This window comes from Terrapene carolina, unplaced genomic scaffold (assembly GCF_002925995.2).
Source record: "Terrapene carolina triunguis isolate 2854851 unplaced genomic scaffold, T_m_triunguis-2.0 Scaffold132, whole genome shotgun sequence".
Taxonomy (NCBI): domain Eukaryota; kingdom Metazoa; phylum Chordata; order Testudines; family Emydidae; genus Terrapene; species Terrapene triunguis.
Genome location: NW_020664483.1, coordinates 12181454 through 12204868, shown reverse-complemented (window position 1 = coordinate 12204868; position 23415 = coordinate 12181454). Strand labels below are relative to the sequence as shown.

The 23415-nt window shown below is 40.4% G+C and overlaps 1 protein-coding gene across 1 annotated transcript in view; it reads right to left on the bottom strand.

Moving 5' to 3' along the window:
- Positions 1–23415, bottom strand: part of MACROD2 (mono-ADP ribosylhydrolase 2) — a 1327587-nt gene that overhangs the window by 77851 nt on the left and 1226321 nt on the right. The window contains exons 10-11 of the mRNA XM_026653173.1: positions 22128–22169; positions 15080–15163 (exon numbers count right to left, since the gene is read on the bottom strand). Coding sequence (XP_026508958.1) covers positions 15080–15163; positions 22128–22169 — 126 coding nt within the window. The remainder of the gene's footprint in view (positions 1–15079; positions 15164–22127; positions 22170–23415) is intronic.

Sequence of the window (23415 nt, the reverse complement as noted above, 5' to 3'; positions counted from 1 at the left end):
AATGAGCCTACAGGCCTCAGACCTGTAGTACAACAACTTAACTAAACAAGGCCCCCAAACCTTAGCATATGTAGTTAACCAGGAGTAACCATAGATGATAAGCCATCACAAGATAGACTGCTGTAATGACTTAACTGCTGACAGGGAACCACAAGATGCTAGTTTATAGCAGCTTGGGATATTTTAAGTTAAGAACATCATCAGATGTCTGATCACAAGCGTGCCACGGTAACTAATTGACATATATGATAATAAGCTTGGGGTAAAAGGCCTAGTAACCTGTGGGAGAAGGGCACCCCAAAGTTAGATGGGTGAGGAAATATAAATAAGGAAAAGGGGATGAAACCCCTACTGAGTATGCATTCGGCGTAGTGGCATCAGTGTAACATATTATAAAATTTGTAGCCCGGCCTGTGTGCCTTGGGAGATGCCAGGATGATGACCACTGGGGGTGGTGATGATGATTGTAAAGATGATGAAGAGCATGACTAACACTTTGGGTCCTTTAGCAAGGTATGGCGTGAGTATATGGATGCTCTGATGCACTTTCTGTTTTAGCTGTCTCTCTTTTACTGGTTTGGTGTGTTTGTAACTTTGCTAACTGTGTTAATAAAACTATTACAAATACAGAAGGTTTTTTCCTAAGTGGGGGTGTTGCAACTGTGCATGTCAGGGTTCCCAACTAAAACTTTAATTTTAAAAATATTGAAACTGCTCTTGGACAGGAACCTACCGAACCTCAGAGTGTTAATTGGGAATTCTTAAGTAATCAGCATAATCAATACACAATCAATAGATCAGGCTGCATCTATGCTTGTCACTTTGGTGTGTAGTTACAGGTGCAGTGAATAGCTCCAGCCATGGGGAAAGTGTCCAGGAATTCCCTGCTGCTGGAGCCTTTCCCCACTACCAGAGCCTTTCACTATGGCAGAGTGTGATGGGGCATCTGCCCCGAACTGGCCCTGATAGGGTTAAAACCCAGCCTGGAGGGCTGCAAGGAAACAGCCAATTAGGGCAGTGGCTGCAGCCAATTAGGGCAGCAGCTGGACCAGCCAATCAGGGCCAAGTCGGACCATATAAAAGGAAGCTGCAGGTCAGAGCAAGTCAGTCTGCTGTAGGAAGCCCAAGCAAGGGGACCGGTCTCCTAGAGGGCTGCAGCAGAACTAGCACCATGAACAGGGCTGCTAAGACTTGCAGGCCTGAGGCCCTGGGAAGAGGGTGAAGGAGCCAGAGGCAGGAGCCGAAGGTGCTGGGGCTGAGTGGAAGTGGCCCAGGGGTTGAGATAGACGGCTGGAGAAAGAAAGGAGGGGCAGTGGGAAGCTGTTGTTTCCAGGTTCCCTGAGCTGGGACCCAGAGGTGGGCTTGGGTTCCCCATCCCCACTCACTGCTGCAGAAGCGGCCAAAGCTATGGACTGCTAAGCCACTGCAAGGAGCAGCTAGACTGTTGCGGAAGGAGTCCCCCGGAAGGGGGGAACCCGGATTGTGACACAGCTGGAGAATTGTGCCATGAAGCAGAGGCAGTGAGATTAGAACTGCAGGGAGTCTGCAGGCGGAGACATGGATGGGAGAGCCATTACCACCAGAGGGCACACCCGCTGACTAGAGCTAATTTCCAAAATGGCCAGCAGGAGGTGCCAGTATGGTGAGTGACCCCGTGACACAGAGAGGCTCCAGAAACAGTGTATTTTTAGCAGTGTAGATGTGGGAGTCACTTCTCGGGCATGCAAAGAGCCGTGGAGGGTTCATACACTGGGGGGTTCAAGCATGAAGAGCACTCTACTCACCTAAGCCATGTCTCACAGTCTACACTGCTGTTTATACCCGTGCTGCTGTAAGTGTAGACATAGCCTTGGTGTGCTACAGAATTCTCACTCCTCCAGTGCGCGTTGCCACACCGTGTGAACAAGCCACTTTTGAAAATAAGACTTAGGTGCTTTGAAATTGTTCACTGCAGGCCCATAGTGGGCCAAATTAAACCCTGATGTAACCCCATTTACTTCAGTGCAGTTATGCCAGGGATGACATTGGCACATTATATTTAATATACCCTGTCATCAAATAAAAAACCAAAACACATGGCTAGTGAGAATCATTCTATCAGAGGGGAAAGGGAGGAAGTAGAGTAGAAAACAATAGAAAGGAAAGAAGGACAAACACAATATGGAAATACTAAAAAGCACTCAAACTTCTGACAAACATTTTTAACGAGTTTCTCACATTGGGCATCTTTTATTGATGAGGTGCCTTTTGGTAATTACTGCTCTCCATCAAAACTGGGAGCTGAGCAAACGTAAAGATTTTTAATAGTGTATGTAAGAGGCAAAAACATATTTTAAAAGGGTAGCAACAATCTCTTCCCCATATTTGTGTAATCTCTCTTTCTCCAGTAGGCAAAAGCAAGGCCTAATATATTTCCCATGAGCCATCCCTATGACACTATTAATGATAAATATATATATTTTCTTTGGATGCCCTCTGAGATAGCTGCCATCCTTCTCTTTCCATTACAGCAGCAGTTGGCAACTGTATTTCCTTTAGGTGACAACTGTCCTCAGAATATCTACTTTTCCATTATGCTAGTAATTGAGTAGCAATCTGTCACTCAATCCAAAGATGACAGAGAGTGGAATGTGACATGTTGTGTTATTTTAGGCCAGTAAATGTAAATGGTTTTGAGCCACATCAAAAGACAAATGGGAACATCTGTTTCTTTTCCCACAGAATGGCAGACAGTCAAAAACACAGGAGTACATGACTTACAGTAGCGTAATATGGACAAAATAAGCACATCAGTCTCTAAAGTATAGACTTTTGGCAATCTATTTTTGCTTTCCCTTGCCAAACTGGCTACTGATTGATAGGCGCTTGCTCGCGTCTCATTTGTTTCTTTGATGACAGTAAGGAAATTCCAAAGAAGATACACACCTGCATTTAATATCTAGTAGTAAGCAGATTAGCCAATGGTTAATAAGCAGGAAAAGTAAGACACAATAGCAAACTAAAACGAGAAAATATGAAAATCTGCAAGGGTTTGCCCACTTTGTGCTAGAGAGAGGTATTTAGTATGCAGGGTCATATGCCAGCTGTAATAGCATCCCCAAAACGAAGCAGCCGATACAATAATAAGCAGAAAGTCATATGAGAGAGGGATGAAACAAGAACTCTAAGAAAAACCAAGAGATAATCTCACAACTGGAGCATGAGAGAGATTTTAGCATTTTCCATTTTCTCTGTAATTGCTCTCTGGAGAACGGATTGCTACACCATTGACTGTTCTAGTTCAAACAGGAATTAATTCAGGGAAGTCCTCTGGTCTGTGTTATGCCGGAGGTCAGACTAGATGATCACAATGGTCCATTCTGACTTCAAAAATCTATGAATCTAAGGGGGGGAGGTGTCGGTCAGATTCTAACCATAAAACATCAGCAAAGAGCTGGAACATTTTTTCCAGGGAAATACAGAATATTAAAGAGCCCAAACTGTACCACATTTTTGAGTCAAAGAGCTAAATTCTGGTTAACCAGTGAAACTGGCATTAACTCCACCCTCCAAATAGGACAATAAATGCCCTGCAAAAGCAGCATTTATACTGCACATATTTTGGCAGCAAACAGCCTGAGAAATGCTTGTTCTACACAATCTGTTCCTTCTTAGGGCTGGTCTTCACCAAGGGGAAATTGATGCTGCTGCAATCGATGCAGCAGGGGCCGATTTAGTAGGTCTAACGAAGACCCGCTAAATCGACTGCAGAGTGCTCTCCGGTCGACTCTGGTACTCCAGCTCCTCGAGAAGATTAATGTAAGTCGACCAGAGAGCGCCTTCTGTCGATGCAGCTCAGTGAAGACACCAGGGTAAGTCGACCTAAGCTATGACCTGAATAACGTAGCCTGAGTAGCATAACTTAGGTCGACTTACCCTGGTAGTGAAGACAAGCCCTCGGAGCAGAAATAGAGTTGACGCCATTGCAATCCTTTGGGAAGTTTTTCCAGTGGTTAATCACCCTTACTGTTAAATGGCTCATGAAGGGCCGCTGACGCAGGGTCATATCTTGCTTGTAATAGTCACATATGTGTCCAAGTGGACCACATCTATGAGCTCTGGGTCACACTATATGATGCCCCTCTATGACTCCTGTCATGGAAGCCCTGGACATGCTCTCTCTCTGGGTTTCCAGCCAGAAATGGCATGGCTGTCTTCTAATCAGTGCTCTGGTAGTAACTGGCCCTCGTTTGGTTTGAGATGTATATGCAAGGTAACCCAGGATTTGGTCCATAATGGAAAAACAGGATTATTAACCTTTTTAACAGAAAATAAAATTAATAATAATAATAATATAAAGGTCCACCTGGGATAATGAAGGGGAATAAACTCAAGGGTAAACTCAAAACATAGTCCCCAGTCCTGCAATCACTTATACCTATACTTAATTCCCTATTGACGTCAGTGGGATGGGACTATTTACATGCAACAAAGTATGCATAAATGTTTGGATCAAAATCAGCACCTCAGAGAGCATTTCATTTCACAGTATCCCAGTGGCAAAAAGATATCAAAATTACAACAAAAACCACACACACACAAACCCCATTATTCCAAAGCTATAAACACATTAAAACGAAATCATTAGGGTGGTGGCCTAAGGTTACTGAACATTTTCAATCTGCATTTTAATTTCTTTAATTAAATTATGATTTAGGTCAATTTTAATCACCACTGGTGTATAACCCTATGGGGTAAACTTTAACAGGGGTTAGGAAAGAATTAGCTCCAGTTATTGTGTAATGCAGTTATGAGACTTATTCCCTGCTCGCTGTTCTAACAATTTACCTCAGTGCAGAGCCAGAATTTAACATGCTGCTATCAGCTTGCCATGCCTGCTAAGTGCTGGCTAGGAACACCTTGTTACTTTTTCATTTGCCTGTAGCATTTTAGTCAGCAAATGTAAGGTTCTGTGGGGAAGGAGAAAATAGTGTAGTGCAGGAGGGTTATCTCAAAGGTAAAAATAGCAATTATAATGTAATGTACTTTATATATTCAAAGCACTAAGAAAACATTAAGGGACTGATTGAAGGCCACTGAAGTGATTGGGAGGTTTCCCATTGACCTCAATAGGTTTTGGATCAGGCCTTAAGTAACTAAGCCTCACAATAGCCTTGTGAGATAACTAAGGGTTAGATCTGGTAGGACGGTTCACTAGACAAGGCAGAAGGTTGGTACTCAGGAGATGTGATTTGTGAGGTCTATTCTTAGAGTGACCATATTTCCCTATGCTGAATACAGGACACCTGGTAAAATTACTTGTATGCAAGCGAGTTCAATGGCAATCAGTCAGAACTATGCAGTACAAACGTTAAAATTAACATCAAGTTGACTAAGCCCCTGTTAAAAAGAAATACTGCATAGTTGGATTCTTTTTATTTATCTTCTTATCTTTAAGGCTTTAGGGTTCACATGGGGAGAGGTGACACACACACTCCTTTTGTACCTCATGTTTTCCTAAGCTGGATGATGGAAATAATAATACAAACCTTTGTCAAAGCACTTAAAATCTAAAATAGTGCTGTGAATGTGTTATTATTGTCATCTCAATTTCACAAATAGAGGAACTAAGCAAAAAAAAAAAGTTCAAGTGACTTGATTAAGAGCAAACAGCAAAGCAATGGCAGAGTTGGAAATAGCAATCTTGATTCTGAACACTGTGCCCATCTTTTGAGGTAATGCTGCCTCTGATTGATTGGTTGATGGGTAAGCAGATATAATTCAATTCAGAAACAGTCAGGATTGTTTCTTCAGGATCAGTGGTTTTGTGTCTACTGTATTGACTGATCTATTAATCGTGTGTATGTAATACAGTGTATTTGAGGATGAAGCAGCTAATACATTGTTAACAATGTCCTGCTAATAAGCAGAACACAGCATGTGTGTTTTTTTTCTCAGAACCACAGGCAAATAAAGCCTCCAGTGACATATTATGATTGCTCACATACAGCGTATGCAATTATGTGGGTGCAGAGGTGTAACAGGAAGAAGAGAAGGTCAGAGAAAGCAATGTATGAGATTAGATATATTGAAAACAAAATAACCTGCTTAATTAAACACACACACACACAGAGCTGGACCTTGTTCACTAAATGTACATATTACTAATTTGTTGTGTTAAATTTTCATAAGCAGTGGGGCCAGTCCTACCACTCTGTACTGCCCTGAGTTTGAATAATCAGAGTGGTTTATTGTTATTCACATAATGGATAGAAATGGGAAATTATTTCCTTGACAGATGAGTACCCTGGAGGTAACTTGGCATGTCACAGTATATAATTTTTTTCTGACAACATTACACGAGTACTTTGCAACGTATACTATCTCAATAGTGGGAAAATCTACTGAAAAATTATTCATAGTGAAAACAGCACTCTCAGCTGTTTACCTGATAACAGGTGTATATAAAATTGTATAAAAAAACCAAGAGGGTTCTCAGAGAGACATAGGAGGAATGATCAGGCCTACCAACATAGATTAAAATGGGATGCATTTTCAAAGCTGTATTACGCTTTACATTGTAACACTGTGGGATGCAGCAATTTAATGAAATACTAGCAGCCATCGAAACACAATAAAGAATCTTTCAAGAAGTGTTCATTTTAGAAGTAGAAAAAAAAGACTGTCAATATTTTTTGCCAGCCAAATGGAAACAGATCATCTGATTTCCTTAGTGCTGTAACACTGGTCTACAATTTTTGAGAAGTCGTCTGCTTCAGAGATAAAATGTGCTATTTATTATGTATTTTGATGTGCTGAATTCAAATATAACAATTAAAACAACTGATTGGCTACTGTTTCTAAGATATTTAAGTTTTTACATTTTATGTCTATGTATATTGTGTAGATAGTAGAGTTTTAATCATAAATTGTAAACCTAGGTCTTTTCATGTGTTTATGGTTGCTTTACATGATAATATTTCACCTGTCCTGTTTATGTAACACTTTAAAAATCAGCAAAAGGGTTATATAAATAAAATTTATTATGAAACAAAAGGCAAAGAACTATTATGTACGTAGTTTAGTCCTATTCAGTGTCTACTCGGCGCTTCTTGGCTTGTCTCTTGTATTCATTAAATGGAGCATCTCTTGTCACTGACCAGCAATAGTCTGCAAGCATTGATGGGCTCCATTTGCCCTGATAGCGTTTCTCCATTGTTGCAATGTCCTGGTGAAACTGCTCGCCGTGCTCATCGCTCACTGCTCCGCAGTTCGGTGGAAAAAAATCTAGATGAGAGTGCAAAAAATGTATCTTTAGTGACATGTTGCAACCAAAGCTTTTGTATGCCTTGAGGAGGTTTTCCACCAACAACCTGTAGTTGTCTGCCTTGTTGTTTCAGAGAAAATTTATTGCCACTAACTGGAAGGCTTTCCATGCCGTCTTTTCCTTGCCACGCAGTGCATGGTCAAATGCATCATCTCGAAGAAGTTCACGAATCTGAGGACCAACAAAGACACCTTCCTTTATCTTAGCTTCACTTAACCTTGGAAATTTTCCATGGAGGTACTTGAAAGCTGCTTGTGTTTTGTCAATGGCCTTGACAAAGTTCTTCATCAGACCCCGCTTGATGTGTAAGGGTGGTAACAAAATCTTCCTCGATTCAACAAGTGGTGGATGCTGAACACTTTTCCTCCCAGGCTCCAATGACTGTCGGAGTGGCCAATCTTTCTTGATGTAGTGGGAATCTCTTGCACGACTATCCCATTCGCAGAGAAAACAGCAGTACTTTGTGTATCCAGTCTGCAGACCAAGCAAGAGAGCAACAACCTTCAGATCACCCACAAAGCTGCCACTGATGTTGGTCATAGTTTATGCACCTCAAAAGTTGTTTCATGTTGTCATAGGTTTCCTTCATATGGACTGCATGACCAACTGGAATTGATGGCAAAACATTGCCATTATGCAGTAAAACAGCTTTAAGACTCGTCTTCGATGAATCAATGAACAGTCTCCACTCATCTGGATCGTGAACGATGTTGAGGGCTGCCATCACACCATCGATGTTGTTGCAGGCTACAAGATCACCTTCCATGAAGAAGAATGGGACAAGATCCTTTTGACGGTCACGGAACATGGAAACCCTAACTTCACCTGCCAGGAGATTCCACTGCTGTAGTCTGGAGCCCAACAGCTCTGCCTTACTCTTGGGTAGTTCCAAATCCCTGACAAGGTCATTCAGTTCACCTTGTGTTATGAGGTGTGGTTCAGAGGAGGAGGATGGGAGAAAATGTGGGTCCTGTGACACTGATAGTTCAGGACCAGAAGTTTCATCCTCTTCCTCTTCCTCGTCTGACTCAAGTGAGAATGATTCTGGTGCATCAGGAACCGGCAGTCCTTCTCCGTGGGGTACTGGGCGTATAGCTGATGGAATGTTTGGATAATGCACAGTCCACTTTTTCTTCTTTGACACACCTTTCCCAACTGGAGGCACCATGCAGAAGTAACAATTGCTGCTATGATCTGTTGGCTCTCTCCAAATCATTGGCACTGCAAAAGGCATAGATTTCCTTTTCCTGTTCAACCACTGGCGAAGATTTGTTGCACAAGTGTTGCAGCATATGTGTGGGGCCCACCTCTTGTCCTGATCTCCAATTTTGCAGCCAAAACAAAGGTGATAGGCTTTCTTAACCATAGTGGTTATACTGCGCTTTTGTGATGCAAAAGTCACTTCACCACAAACATAGCAGAAGTTATCTGCACTGTTCACACAAGTACGAGGCATCTCTGCTCACTTTGGCTAAACAGAAATGTGTCCCTTTGCAAAATCAAACACTGACAAATAAGAGAGCATGACACTGTATCATTTCTAGCGCTGATATAGGGCAATTTGTTCAGCAGAGTGATGTAAGCTTCATTATGATTGCATCATCCATGACTTCTAGGAATAACATGATGCAATTCATATCATGTATGACGCAATACCAGCTTCAGATTGCATCATTCATTGTTTTGCCTAAAAAGCAAGTACTGTCCAAACCCAGTCATAGATTTATTCATAGATCCAGTCAAAGATGTATTTTAGTCATTTCTGGTTTAAATTGAGATCCCTTTCCTTTATAACTCACTTATCCTCCGCCATTCCCAAGTCAAGGGTCGTATATACTGACCCAATAGCATATCTTGAAAACTAGAGCCAATCAACAATTTTAAGCATCATTTTCGTTCTCAGTGACCCAGAATTAGTAAAGTTTGACTACATTTATTTCAGAAGCATTTTGACTGTAGAGCAGTGTAATCAGTCAAGACAGATGGCAGACTTCAAATTAAAAATGAAGTAACAAGTCCTCAATCAAAGTAGAAAGGGGTTAACAGCATCCCTTTAAACATAACTATTCTACATTAAGGAGAAATGTTTCGAGGTCCCTTTCAGTCCTATGATTCTCTGATTTTCTGCTTTGTATCCCCAGAATAATTTCTTCTATGGTATCTTTTCTTAGTTTAAAATATTCTTTTTGAGGATACATGCAACACACTGCATTTAACATTTTTAATATATCATGACTGTAGTTCAGGTTTATAGCTGAACATCATTGTCCTGTGGGATATGAAAGAGATACAATTACCACTTTTCTACTCAAAGGGCAAAACAATTATTCTCTATACATTTTCAGGACACCCTGAAACTTAGTCAGAAGGGGAATGTGAGAGACTAGTTAACATTGGGTCCAAATTTTAAGGAGGAGGGAGATTGCCAACTGGGCATAGAATTGGAAGACATTTAAGGATGTGTTTAACAGAGTTAATGATTACCCATGTCTCTCTACTGGAGAATGGTAAGCACCAATAATTGCTAGATGGACTTTAAGGCCAAGATTCAGCAAAGCCCTTAAGCCTCCATTACTTCCAGGGACTTAAGCATGTTCTGTTGAATAAGGATGGGATTACTCAGATCTTTAAAGTTAAGCATGTGCTTGAGTGCTTTGCTGAGTCAGGGACCAGGAGAGGAAAAATAAATCAGACTTCATCTCTAACCAGATACAATTCTACCAGATACTAGGAATAAGACAAATGTGAGTTGTTACTCCTTAACTGAGAGACCACTGACTTTAGATGTGGGTGTAATAAATGTTCTCCTGATGGAGACAAAAGTTTTGTCTCTGGAAAAATCTTTTTCTAGAAAAAAATTATCTGTTTACCAGATCTCCTGAGCCAAAAGAGCTATCAAAATTAGATGCACGTCAACAATCAACTTCCTGTACCTGCAAAGCAAAAGAGAACACACAGGTGATGCACACACTTGGTTCTGTCTGAAGGAGGCAAGAACTTCCATCCATCAGTGAGCCTAGATCTCTGTCCACTTTTGAACAATATTTCAGACATATGATGTTAGACTTGAAAGCTAAGAGGTCTATAGTCAGATTACCTCATCAGGCAAAGGAACTCTCCTCAACCTAGTGTTTTTAATATGATTTGTGTACATCTTGACCCTTGTGACTTGGATCATCCATCAAACAGTTTTCCTTGTCAGCCAGGTAAAGAGAAAACAGAATTCATTCAAGATGCACAATTCCCACAGAACCTCCTTACATGGGGGTTAGGCTTCAAATTATCGTCTCTTGATGCTAACAGTTTGCCCATCTATCAAACAGTATCTAACCTTTACTTTTTGGTAAAGATTATGGAAAAGGCTGCAGCAGGACAACTCTCAGAGCTCCTGTATGCCTTCAAATCCTCTGTGCAATCAGGATTCTGACCTGGGTAAGGCACCAAGATGGCTCTTCTTGCATGGGTTAATTATCTACTCCTGGTAATGGAGAAAGATCAGGTGTCCATGATGATACTGATAGATCTATCAGTTGCCTTTGATATTATGAGATCATGTTCATACATCTAAGGTCCTTGGCAGGAGTGAATGAGGCTGCTCTTCAGTGGTTTGGTTCTGTTTTTGCCTAGAGATCCCCGATGGAACTGATGAGCAACAGCTCTTCCTCCTTGCCATACCAGAAGTCTCTCTTATTTCATCCTTATTACTCAAAGTGTCCATAAGTCCATTAGCAGAGCTAGAGAGGAGACACACGGAAGTTCTTGGTTTTGCTGTGTGGAAAAGGGTGATGGGAGTAACATGTGCCGATTCATGATAGGTCTGTTTCATTTGCTGTTATTTTACCTATGTATTTATTTTTGCATTGTGTTTTTAATGGAGGCAAAGAGTACCTATAGCTTTGGATAGGCATAGCTTTAAGATTTAGTTAATTCCAAAAACATAAATAAAGCAAAAAGACTCACGTGTCTTTGGGGGAATTTTGAGTTTCATTATCTTGGCTGTCTACAATGTCACTTTAAAAATCTTACATTTATCAAGCCACCAAGATAGGAAATACCACTTTTTGAAGTGGCAAACTTGTTTTTCATACTTCAATTTTTTTTAGCCTGCCAATCTCTGAGTGCATTTGAGTGATGGTAAAGTAAAAATGACGACTGGCTGATTTTACCCCTCAGTGCAATTGTAAAAAAAAAAAAAAATTATATATATAATATAAAGAGGACATTTGCAAATGCAATAGTTAAAATACTTCAGGGAGTTCAAGAATAAAGAGTGCCCCATCTATTCCTGAACTCCCAAATAATGATCTACCTACCCTACATTATAACACGTACACAATGCAATAAATGGCTGGTAGAAAAATCTGCTATGCAGTTCACACTTGCTTCTCTCTCAATGGTTCGAATATATAAAACGATACTTTTAGTAGCATAAAAAGAGAGACCATTAATACTTTAGAGGTTCAATACATCCAATGAAGTGGGCTGTAGCCCACGAAAGCTTATGCTCAAATAAATTTGTTAGTCTCTAAGGTGCCACAAGTACTCCTGTTCTTTTTGCGGATACAGACTAACATGGTTGCTACTCTGAAACCAGTATAAAATTACTTTCATTAGCATGCCAAATATATATTTTAGCTTACTAGAAAACAAACTCCCTACAAACAACCATTGATTTGACATTCCTTCATTGCAGAGGGGGTAACGATACAGGAATCAGTTTCCCATGATCTTCTGGAGAGATTTTAGATGTACTGAAAAGGTACTACTACACTAGCTCAAACCCGTGAAGCAGCTGGGCACATTGTAGAAAAATATTACTGAGCTCAGTGGATCAGTATTACAGGTTGCCATCTGGGGACATGCACTGAGGGTAGAGTCAGTAGGCTGTTAAGAGTAAACCTTGGCCTCGCTACATATTCCCACCTTTATTTTAAATGGACACTTAGTACAGGACAAAATCCTACAGAACTTGAAATTTACATAGACTCTTCTTGTGGTTTCTATGGTTCATTATTATTATTGGTGATGCCAGCTTGGGGAAAATAATATTTTCCCTCTAATGAGTGTGCAGTATATAAACAGAGCTATGCATATGCACAATCCTGAATCATGCCACGTATTCACAGCTTTGTTCATCTGCAAGCCTTGCCATAAGATTTCTTTTAATTAATTAGAAACAACATACTAGGTAGTAATTAGATCATTAGTTTATGGCTAAACTCTGTTCTCAGACAAATGTGTGCAAACCCTAGTTACTTACATTGCAATGGCTCACAGGGTGTTACATTACAATCTGGCCACTTTGCAAGTTTTTAGGAATTCAGTATCAGGGGCCTAAACTATTTGACATCTCTTTTAAACTGAGGCAAAGGTAATTCTATAGAAATCTGATCCAGAGTCTCTCTCTCCCACTCTGCCCTTCCCCCTCTGTGGATGCTTTAATTACTTTTTTCCATCACAAGGACTCTTGAGTATAAATTTAGACTTTCAGCCCTTATGCATTACAACCTGATTTCTGCCTAAGGAAAAGAGAATTCCATCACCAAATAGATTAAATTTTGCAGCAGTGATTATGTGTTACAGGCCTCAATTCTGCATCAGCAAAATCCACAGAACAGCATCAAATTCAAGGAGTCCAAACATTCTACAGTTCCAGGGTAACGTAATCATTCTCCTGCCATGCTATTTACTTCACTCTTCCAATGCATTTATTTGTGTTCCACAAAGTGAACTGTAGGTCATGAAGAAACATTGACAAGAATAGTAAAACTGGAAGGTCTCATCTGGTACAGCACAAAAGCAGTTAAAGGAATATTATCATCTCTCTTTCCAATGAAAGGGAAAAACAGGGGTTTACAACATCCAACTTTTTTCTTTATTTTTATCTCTCATACAATGCTAAGTTCTAGTCACTCCCCAAGCAAAAAAATACGGTAATATATATGATTGTTTATCCTCATTAGGGAAAATGACATCAGGCTTCAATTCTCTATGATCTTCCAAAGCGGTCAGCCTGTATCCAAATGGATGCATTTATTTTGCCATTGTGAAAGTTCTCTCCTCAAGACATGAAATTGCTACTGCATTTTTAGGTGGCCTCAGTGCATGGTTAATGAGAAAGAAGGCCAGTTAGGAAAAGATTTCTTAGATCCCTCCACACCTCCAAGGTGATGACATCCATTGCTTTAAGTACTTGCCACTAACAACCATGTCAGGATGTCAGTGACAGCATGTTACTGGCAGTTACTTAAAGTGAAGGATGTTATCTTTCTGGGCTTTATGATTCATGCTATATGCCCCAGCCAGGGTACTTTAGGAGCACTCCTTGCAGCACTAAGTCAGAGTGATGAAGATCATGTAGTAATTGGGTTAGGTGGAGAGTGAAACATGTCATCTTGGGAACATTGGGTCAAAGGGATCCTGTGATAAGAAACTATCATGGAAATAAAGGATTAAGGCTCCCCATATTAATTATCTCATCATGAGGGCACTCAATAACAAGTAAACATTCTTCTGAGGAGCACATCCCAAAACAACATGAAAATCTACAATATGAAAATCTATTAGACTACAAATCTTTATGGCATGAAGGTCTTCAATGGGAAACTCTGTGAATGAGATGTCAGTCCACCTAAAATTATTGCACTTTGATCCAATATTAGAATGGCATCACTTCAGCACCATAGATTCTAGTACCTCTGCGCACATGGACTACCTTCCCCCTATAGGCTTCAGTTCAGGAACACAATCCTTCTCAAGAAAGCACATAAGTATGTGCTTAGAGTTAAACTTTTTCTTAAGTGCTTCCCTGAATAGGGATGGACTTAAGCACTTACATAAGGGCTTTTCTGAACTGGGGCTTTATCTGCATGATTAATGTGTAAATATATATACTAAATTCTCTTCCAGAAAGGAAATATTTTGGTAAACAGTGCACTTATCTGAACAGTGAACCCAACAGAACTGTGATGGGGTATACAAGCCCCACACTGGGATGGAAGGGGTTAAAGGACAGTACTGGGTCCAGATAACCCCACCCCTCCAACCCTGGAGACCATGCTCCAACTGGAGACAGGGTTGAAAAGGGAGCAACACAGCTCAGAAGGCTGGAGAGGAGTACAGACCTACCCGGAAGGCTCTTGCCAAATGGGGCTAGAGGCGCCTCCCTGAAGTACCAGGACTGTATGCTGAGCCCAGATGGGGCTGACTGACTGGTTTCCTCTTCCTCTCCCCCACCCCCATCTGGGATCAGAAGCAAAGAGAAGCCATGGTAGGAAGTGAGCCAGGGATGGTAACTCAGTGGGAACCCCGCTCCTCAGATCTAACGCTGCCAACCTTCCAAGGGACCAGGGTGTGGGTGGGCCTGGGATCCCCTACCACTGCCCCATGATGGAGTGCATGCTAACCACTAGGCTTCCCAGTCCATCGAGGACCCTATTACAAGGACAACGTATATTACTTTTGGCATCATCACTTACACAATGTAAGAGCATATCACAAGTAAAGACAACCATAATTTCCCATATTACAGGAACAGTAACAAGTAGAGCATTACGTGAAAACAGCATTTTTAATTTTGAATCTACATTGACATAAAACACACCTGTATTAGAACTCCATTCCCGTGACCTAGAGCCAAAATTATATTAGCAAAGGAAAAAAACCACACATGCACAGCCAATATAGACAGTAGGGATATTTTAAAATGAAAGTACTGTATACTGCATAATTTAAAAATGAAGATCAATGAATAAGATCTTTAATGCCACCTACCCTCATTATCATCCTTCAGGTTCTCAGATTTCTTTGCTTTGCACTTCATGGGAGATGGTGACTGGGCTTTTTGTTCCAATCCCTCTGCAAGCACAAAATATATTATTTCCGAGTAATATTATTTTATGAAATATTAATATGCAGGCGATTGTGGCAATAAGTATATTTTATCTCAGCATTCCTTTCAACGCAGAATGCCTACACTTGCATTTGGAAGATTCAGCACCGCCTAATATGCTGTATGAGGGGCCATAATGGATGTGTGTGGGTTCAAACTGAACTTTGAGAGCTCAACCTTGAATAAAGCTCATATTTAAATGATTCATGCCTTCGCACTCTCACTGTCTTCAGATCTATAACATTTAATAATATTTTAATGTGTAGCTGTTTTTAAGCAATGTGCATCGTACTGTGTTATGGACTAGCGGAGGAATATGTTCAAGAAGAAGAATTTCTGTTAGCAGCCCAGTTTTGCATTCATTGCCAAAATCCACTAACAAAGGAATATTAACCTAAAAATTGGCAGTATGGATGTGAGGCAGAGGTAGAAGTTTGATACCAAGTTTGAAGTTAATTAAGAGAGCTTTCCTTCAAATAAGAAGGTTCAGAGTTGAAGAAGTCTTCCAATTTTTTTCTTCCCACTTTTCCATAATACAACAGCAAGAAGGGAAGAGATTAAATTTGGTTTGCTGGACTCACTTATAGTCAGGGCCGACGAGAGTCGGGGGGAAGCCGGGACAAATTGCTGGGGCCCGGCGGTCCGGAAGGGGGCCCGGGGCCTGGCTTCCCCTCCCCTCGTCTGCCCTGTTTAGCCGGTCCGCCCTTGCTGGGGGGCCCAAAAATTTTTTTTCACCGGGGCTCAAACCCGCTCTCGGCGGCCCTGCTTATAGTAGTTGAGAGCTAGTGTGCAGAGGACTTAAAATTAGTTGATTAAGCTTCAAAAATTGTGAAGACTTGGTATATTAACAGCTGAGGGTATGTCTAACACTGGAATAAAAGACACATGGCACAGCTGTGACTGGCCTGGGTCAGCTGTCTTGGGCTTGGGGGACTCGGGCTCGCAGGGCTGTAAAATTGCTGTGTAGGACGTTTAGGCTCCAGCTGAATCTCGAATGTCTATACAGCAATTTTACAGCCCTGCAAGCCTGAGTCAGCTGAGCTGGGCCATCCACACGTGTTTAATTGCTGTGTAGATGTATCCAGAATGGCTTGTCATGTCTGACGACCTTAATGTAGTGCACCAAATGACTGCTGGAGACCAAGGGTCAGACTTTTAAGAGTATTCAGCACCCATAAATGGTGCTGGATGGTCTTAAGAGTTCAGCTCCTATTTATGCACCTAAATGAAATGACTAGATTTTCAAAAAGGGGTCAGCACCCAGCAGCTCATGTTGTTCTCCAGAGGCGCTGAGCCCTTTTGGAAATCTGGCCGTTTCATTTAGGTGCCTAATGGGAGCTGTTGGGTGCTGATTTCTATTGAAAAACTGGCCCCTCTGCTGTTGCTTTAAAAACAAAACAACAACAAAAAAACCCAAGTACGTTTCAAGTTCTTTTCCTTGCAGAGCTAGACCCGAAAGTGTAAACTGATTGTTAGTGAGACTTGTTGATAGAAAAAAGGAGACTTTTTAGAAACTATTAATACATGTGCACTCTCAACCTAATTTCACCTTACCAGTAGCGTAGCTCTACGTGAATAAATGCATCAAGCCTCTCCAGCTCACTGTACTAACTTATAGGCTGGGGGACCCTATCCTTGGAAGCAGTGACTCTGAAAAAGATTTTGGGGGGGGGGGGATGGTGGATAATCAGCTGAACATGAGCTCCCAGTGAGATGCTGTGGCCAAAAGGGCTGATGAGATCCTGGGATACATAAACAAGGGAATCTTGAGTAGGAGCAGAGAGGTTATTTTACCTCTCTATTTGGCACTGGTGCAACCACTGCTGGAAGACTGTGTCCAGTTCTGGTGCCCTCGATTTAAGGATGTTGATAAATTGGAAAGAGTTCAGAGTCTGATAGTGATAGACTCAAGAAGTTCAATCTATTTAGCCACATGCACCTCCAAACTGCAAAAAGCCAGGTTGTGGGGAAAAGCTTGCACTTCTCTACTCATTCGTCAGGATTTGGGAATAGGATTTGCTACCTCTGAGCAGTAGTCAAGATTTGGCTGGGTGTTTACAGTCCCACTTGGCCCTCACCAAGCCCTTGGCCTCACCAAGAAGCCTGCGGAAGGGGAGAACTCTCTCCACCTGCTTAGCTGGGACATTGTTCTTTCTGCAGCATACCATACTTAAATGTGGCAATAAGACTCACCAAATTCTGAGTCCGACTGTAAGTTACAGGCAGTAGAAGCCCATAATGCTTGGAAATATTCTAAAATGAAGACCTGTATTAAACACAATTCTAGAGAATTAACACTAATAGTTAATTCAACAAAACCTCAAATTGGTGATTGTTTCTATATCTTCCCATTGTAAGGGACTCTTGTATTCATCAATTTACTGCAGTATGAAAACATCCCCAGATTTGCTTGATCTCAGGAACTGGACGTTTCCTTTCTAAAGGTTAACCACTTGACAGAAGACTGTGTTTCCTGCCAGCAGATGTGATCAATTAAATTGGAAATTTTAATACTAGATTTTGAAAAGAAGATATGAAATTAAGATCCTTGGAGTGCTAAAATCAACTTCTCTCTTCCTTGGCTGGTGGACATGCAAACTCAACCACAGGGAATAAATATTAGGGAGATAAAACGACTCAGCTATTCAGTCTACCTAGAGTCAGTCAGAAGCAATGGCCATGTTCAACACATGTGGTTAGTACGAAGGATAGAAGTAGTCAGATTTTAAAGATTGATTGCTGCCCCTCTGCCATTCCTTTAAAAAAAAAAAAGAGTATTTATAATGAACTGTATTGATGCGGGGCCTGTCTGGCTCTAATGCCCCCATATGATAGCTGCTGTTTTCCCTTTTTGGCTTGGCAATGCTTCACTCTAGGAGACCAAATCAATATGAATATTTCAATCACCATTCTCCCCTCTGAAAATGAAGTTATCATCTAATCGATCTGTGAGGCTTCCTCTAGTCTCAAAAATCAAATGCCAATCAAGTTTTAGTGTTAAGTATCCATGTATAACATGGCTAGGTCTTCCTAGAGTCTCTGAATACATCAGAAAATATATCTAATGTCTTAATTGACTGCAGTAAGATGGGGGTGGGGGGGGATGAGGGATCTTGCACTGGGAGAAGTTAGAACAGTTACTATTGCCAAAGGAACAGTGTTTTTCCGTTATTGAAAGAATCTTAAAATGCTCACAAAAAGGATGTGGAGGAACCATCTCAGGAGAATGTGATTTCATATACAATTTCATTGCTTTTTACCAGACAAGTAGATTTTCCCTCACTCCAAAGACTGAACAGGATTTTTGTAAGCTTCAAAAATGTGTATTTGTGTTATGGCCAAGAAATAAATCTTAATCCTTTCAGTTCTGCAGAGACATACCACATATCATGAACAGAGCTGGTCAAGAATGGCAAAAAACAGTGCTTACAACCATTTATTTGAGTTTTGAATGGCTGTTCAATTTAACCACTTTTGTACCCTTTATTATTTGTGAGCATTCATGCAAAAAGGTATTTACGCACAATAATATTTGGGGAATGGCTATTCTCCCTGGGTCAAACCCACAAGGCCAATATGCCACTTCAGGGAGGCCATTCCCAGCTCCCAAAACATTCACAAATCCTGCTCAGTGACAAAGTGCCTGACATTTTCCTCTCAGTCAGAGAAAAAGCTCCCATCTAAGATGAAGTGCCCCGACATACGCACATGTATATATTAGAACGTGCAATCTGATAGTTGATGTTCAGGTGAGATAGTTTACAGAAAGGTTTCAAAGTTAGTGTGAGTGGGGAATATTGGGTAGGGAAGGTTTCTGATGCTGGGTGGGACTAGGCAGGTTGCACCCTTGGTGGAGAGATGGGATAACTGGTAGGACATTTACTTTGGGTATGTAACAGGAAGGGTTGACAGGAAACATGGCAGACAAGGGGCTTATCACTGGAATAAGGTCCAATTGCTTTGGTAGCTAGAGCAGGGGTGTGGTTAGGTTGGGAAGATTTTCACAGCTGAAGGAGAGCAGGACACTTACGGGTCTAAAGAGGTTTTGGAAATTGAATACTGGGGGAGACTTGCTTGTGTGTTTTTGTTCCCCTCACCCCAAATACTAAGGAAATTAACTTTGGCTCTGGGGAATAAACCTTATGTTACAGTGCTGGAATATGTATTTACAGAACTATGCTTCCCATAATAGCACATGGCTGCATAATTTGCATATGCCATCATTGAGCATAACTGTGGTAGCATTACAGGTATTTTTGCCTTCCTATATGTCTGAAAACATATACAAAAGCCAGGTAATCCAAAAGTGAAGATTTACAATAATGTTTCATTAATGTGGTATAAAATGATAAGCCTTATGGCACTGCAGTATTAAATCACGTCAGTTAAAGATGGACAAAATCTATCTGATCACTTAGTCTTTCCCTCTGCCAGTGCAAGATATAATTCTCAGATAAAGGACATATCAGATACTGAACGGCAAAAATCTGCAACAGCGTTTACTCTAGCTGCCCTTTTGACTCAGCCATTCTGACAGCAGACTGAATGAAATATGATAACATCAGAGCACTCTGAGTTGAACATAACAGTGTGCTACCAACTGTTACAAGATGCTGCATCCTGAAAAATAAACCGATCATCTAAAAAATACTAATTAAATGCCATTAGAGGGCTGATTTTGAGTGTCTCCTTTAAGAATAGGGTATTTTTAAAATACAGATATTGTTTCCTAACTTACTGGAGATACTCTTCTCCAGTGTCATAACTCACAGTAATGCTCATCAGTGCCAGCTACGCTTAATACAGTGTTATCAGCAGATACCACTGGAGATCATCTGAGACACATGCAATTAAAACATCCCCCTGTTTACTTAAAAAGAAAATTATGAAGAACAGAGTTTCTAAATGTAATAAGATATGCACACTCCTGGGTGGTGGAGACATAAGACAGAGAATACACTCTCAGCATGTTCATCTCCCCATAAACTACACATTTGACCATCTGCTATTCCTTACTTATGGCTGATTCCTGCAGCTGCTCCAAAGGCCTGATCTGGTGTCCACTGAAGTCGGTGGGAATATGTCCACTGACTTCAATGAACACCAGATCAGGCCCTAAGTGAGGATCTGAACTTTTTCTATTAGCCTTAGCAACTGTCTTTAATTAGAACTGAGTCTCCAGATTGAAAGAGCCCACATGAGATGGCCTGCTATTGCACGCTCCAGGAATCCCAGAAGTTTTAAAGGCTGAAACATTAGAGAAACAACCCAAAGATGAGCTTTGAGAACAGATTAGATCTGAATGGCTCAGCAGTTCAGGATCATCAATATTGGCTTCAGCTACTGATTCTGTCTGGGAGTCATGACCTCACGAAGTCAAGTGGAATGAAAAATGATTATTCATTAGCGACTGAAAGTGGCAAATAGCAGTTGCAACCTTATTTAAACACAGATTAATCAACTTTTCCCACAAAGCATTTAAGAGCAGATACTCTTCAGCCTGGTGACTAAATTACCATAAACAGAGCTCTCCCCTTAATGCAGAACTCATCTGTTTATGACATTTATGCAAATGTCCCTTACTAATATTAAGTTCTTACACTAATGGGTCAAAATGGCATCGCTCTCTACTGCTAAAGGATATATGAAGGATACTAAACTTTGGCCACACAAGTACTAATGGCACATCCAACATCTGATTCTCAAAATATAACTCCGTGATAGGGCACCAAGCAACATAAGGTGCTGAATATGTGGTACCCCATCAGCACCCCGTGAGAGAAGCAGTGATCTTATTTGCTTGAAATCCACACAGGAGCAGATATGTTGTGATTTGCAATGTATGTAACCCATGTGGTAACTTCATTTAATTTAATGGGGTTACAAAAGAAGCAAGACAAAAGAACTGATACTAAGAGTCTTATTCTGGCTATAAAGTGGAAAAGTTATTTTTAATTTCTACTATTAGATACTTTTAAAAATTAATGTAATGTACATATTTATAAATGAAAAATCCTCCCAAAATCTAAACAATATAGTTAATATACATACATATGCACTGGTTCCAATAAAAAGTGAAATTGGAGATATCACAGTTTTTTGGAGAGGTTAGAATAGAATAATAATAATAATAAAAATAAAAATAAATGGAGATATCCTATCTCCTAGAACTGGAAGGGACCTTGAAAGGTCATTGAGTCCAGCCCCCTGCCTTCACTAGCAGGACCAAGTACTGATTTTGCCCCAGATCCCTAAGTGGCCCCCTCAAGGATTGAACTCACAACCCTGGGTTTAGCGGGTCAATGCTCAAACCACTGAGCTATCCATCCCCCAGGTATCAAACAATCATGGTATCAAAAATACAACAGTATGATACCTGTCAGCAAGTGCTGAATTTTTAACGGCCACTGTGTGCTTTTGCACATGTATATTTTGTACATCCGACACAATACCATACATATTCGTATTTATAAAAGTTCCATCCAATGCACTAGGCAGAGAACAACAATAATTATTCATACAGGTAATAAACTCAGAAGGCCAAAATACCATAAATGTGTCCTGCCAACTCAGAAGTATCTCTCTCTCTCTCTCTCTCACACACACACACACACACAGTCAATGACTACACACACGCACACACACAAACACACAGAATCAGTGAATGGAAATGTGCAAATGCAAGTCCCCCAGGGTTGCTCTACAGTCACACCTTAGTAAAATAACTAAACTGTGGAATCCTAATTATTTCCCATTCATGTTCAAACTAGTTGTTAATAAGAAACATAATTACAAACTAATGGGCTACAATGGATGACGACTATAGAACCTAGTAACAAGGTTCACCATGGTCATGTGATTAATTTAAGCTGTTTCTCAAACTCTTTTATAATTTGCAGAAGTATGTTTTTGACAAACATGTTCACACACCTGTATCCTCATTTATCTCAGTCTCCTCTTCATTATCATCATCTGTCAAAAAAAATGAAATAAAATGATTACGAAAAAAAGAGAAGCATCTGAAAATAATGTTGCATACTTCAAATTGCTTTTATTTTAGTTTGTTTCCTGCTGTCCAAAGTATTACATTTAGATTTAGAAGAAATACTAGTATGGTAGATTACTGATATCTAGATATCAAAATTCAGGGAGGTAAAATTCTGCCTCGACTTACACACAGTGAAACCACCTTGTAATCTATTTCATAGTTTTTCATTCCTAAGGGTGAAATTAATCTAATTTTACTTGTCAAGCTCAGGATTCTTGGTTTTTCTTGAAACAGCTGGTAACATTAACACTCAAGTTGGTTGGAAGTTTTGTTTTTTGGAGGAAAATATACATGAGAGTGAAAAAAATAATTTTTGCCTAAATTTTCCAGAGAAAATGTAGACTTTAAATCTCAAAACTGAACTTTTTGGGGTTTCAGCCAAAAAGTGTTTAGTTTTCAGCTGAAAACTTTTCAATTTGGGGTGTTTCAATTAAAACTTAAAATTCCCAAGGTAGCAGACTCTTATACTCATATGAGTATCAACCTGAAATCAATGGGACAAGATGGCACCCATAGTTACTGAAATGTCTCAGCAAAATGCTTAGAAAATATCCAGTAAAGCAGGAGTTACTTAGCCACTAATTTCCCCAAAGCATGTTCTTTCCCATGAGAGCATTTGCAGTAAAATCAATGTAAGAATCATTGAATCTGGAAGGGAACTCAAGGGGTCATCTAATCCATCCCCCTTTGCTGAGAGGAGATTAAGCACACCTAGATCATGCCTAACGATGTTTCTTTAACCTATTCTTAAAAATTTTCAATGAAAGAGATTCCACAACCTCCCTAGGCTACCTGAATAGATCAAATTAATCTCAGCCTCCACAGTAAATCAGCATAATGCAATAATATCTTAGCATACCTGGCACCAGCAGAGCTTCTGTGGAAGTTCTTACTTATAGTACAGTAAGTGGCTTGGAATATGAAATTCCCAAAGCACTAGAATATAGAGTAAACTGGTAATATTGGACACACAGGCAAGGAATATGACCTTATTAAAAAGTAGTGAAGTCTTACAAGCAATACAAATATGAAATGGAGAATACTGCTTTTGTGAACTAACGGGCCATCTTTCTAAGGAAAGGACAGGGTTATTGCTCCTATAGAGCAAAAAGGAGGATGCATTTTATGCCTGTCCCAGAATCTCATATCTTAACATCTAAAATCTCAGCA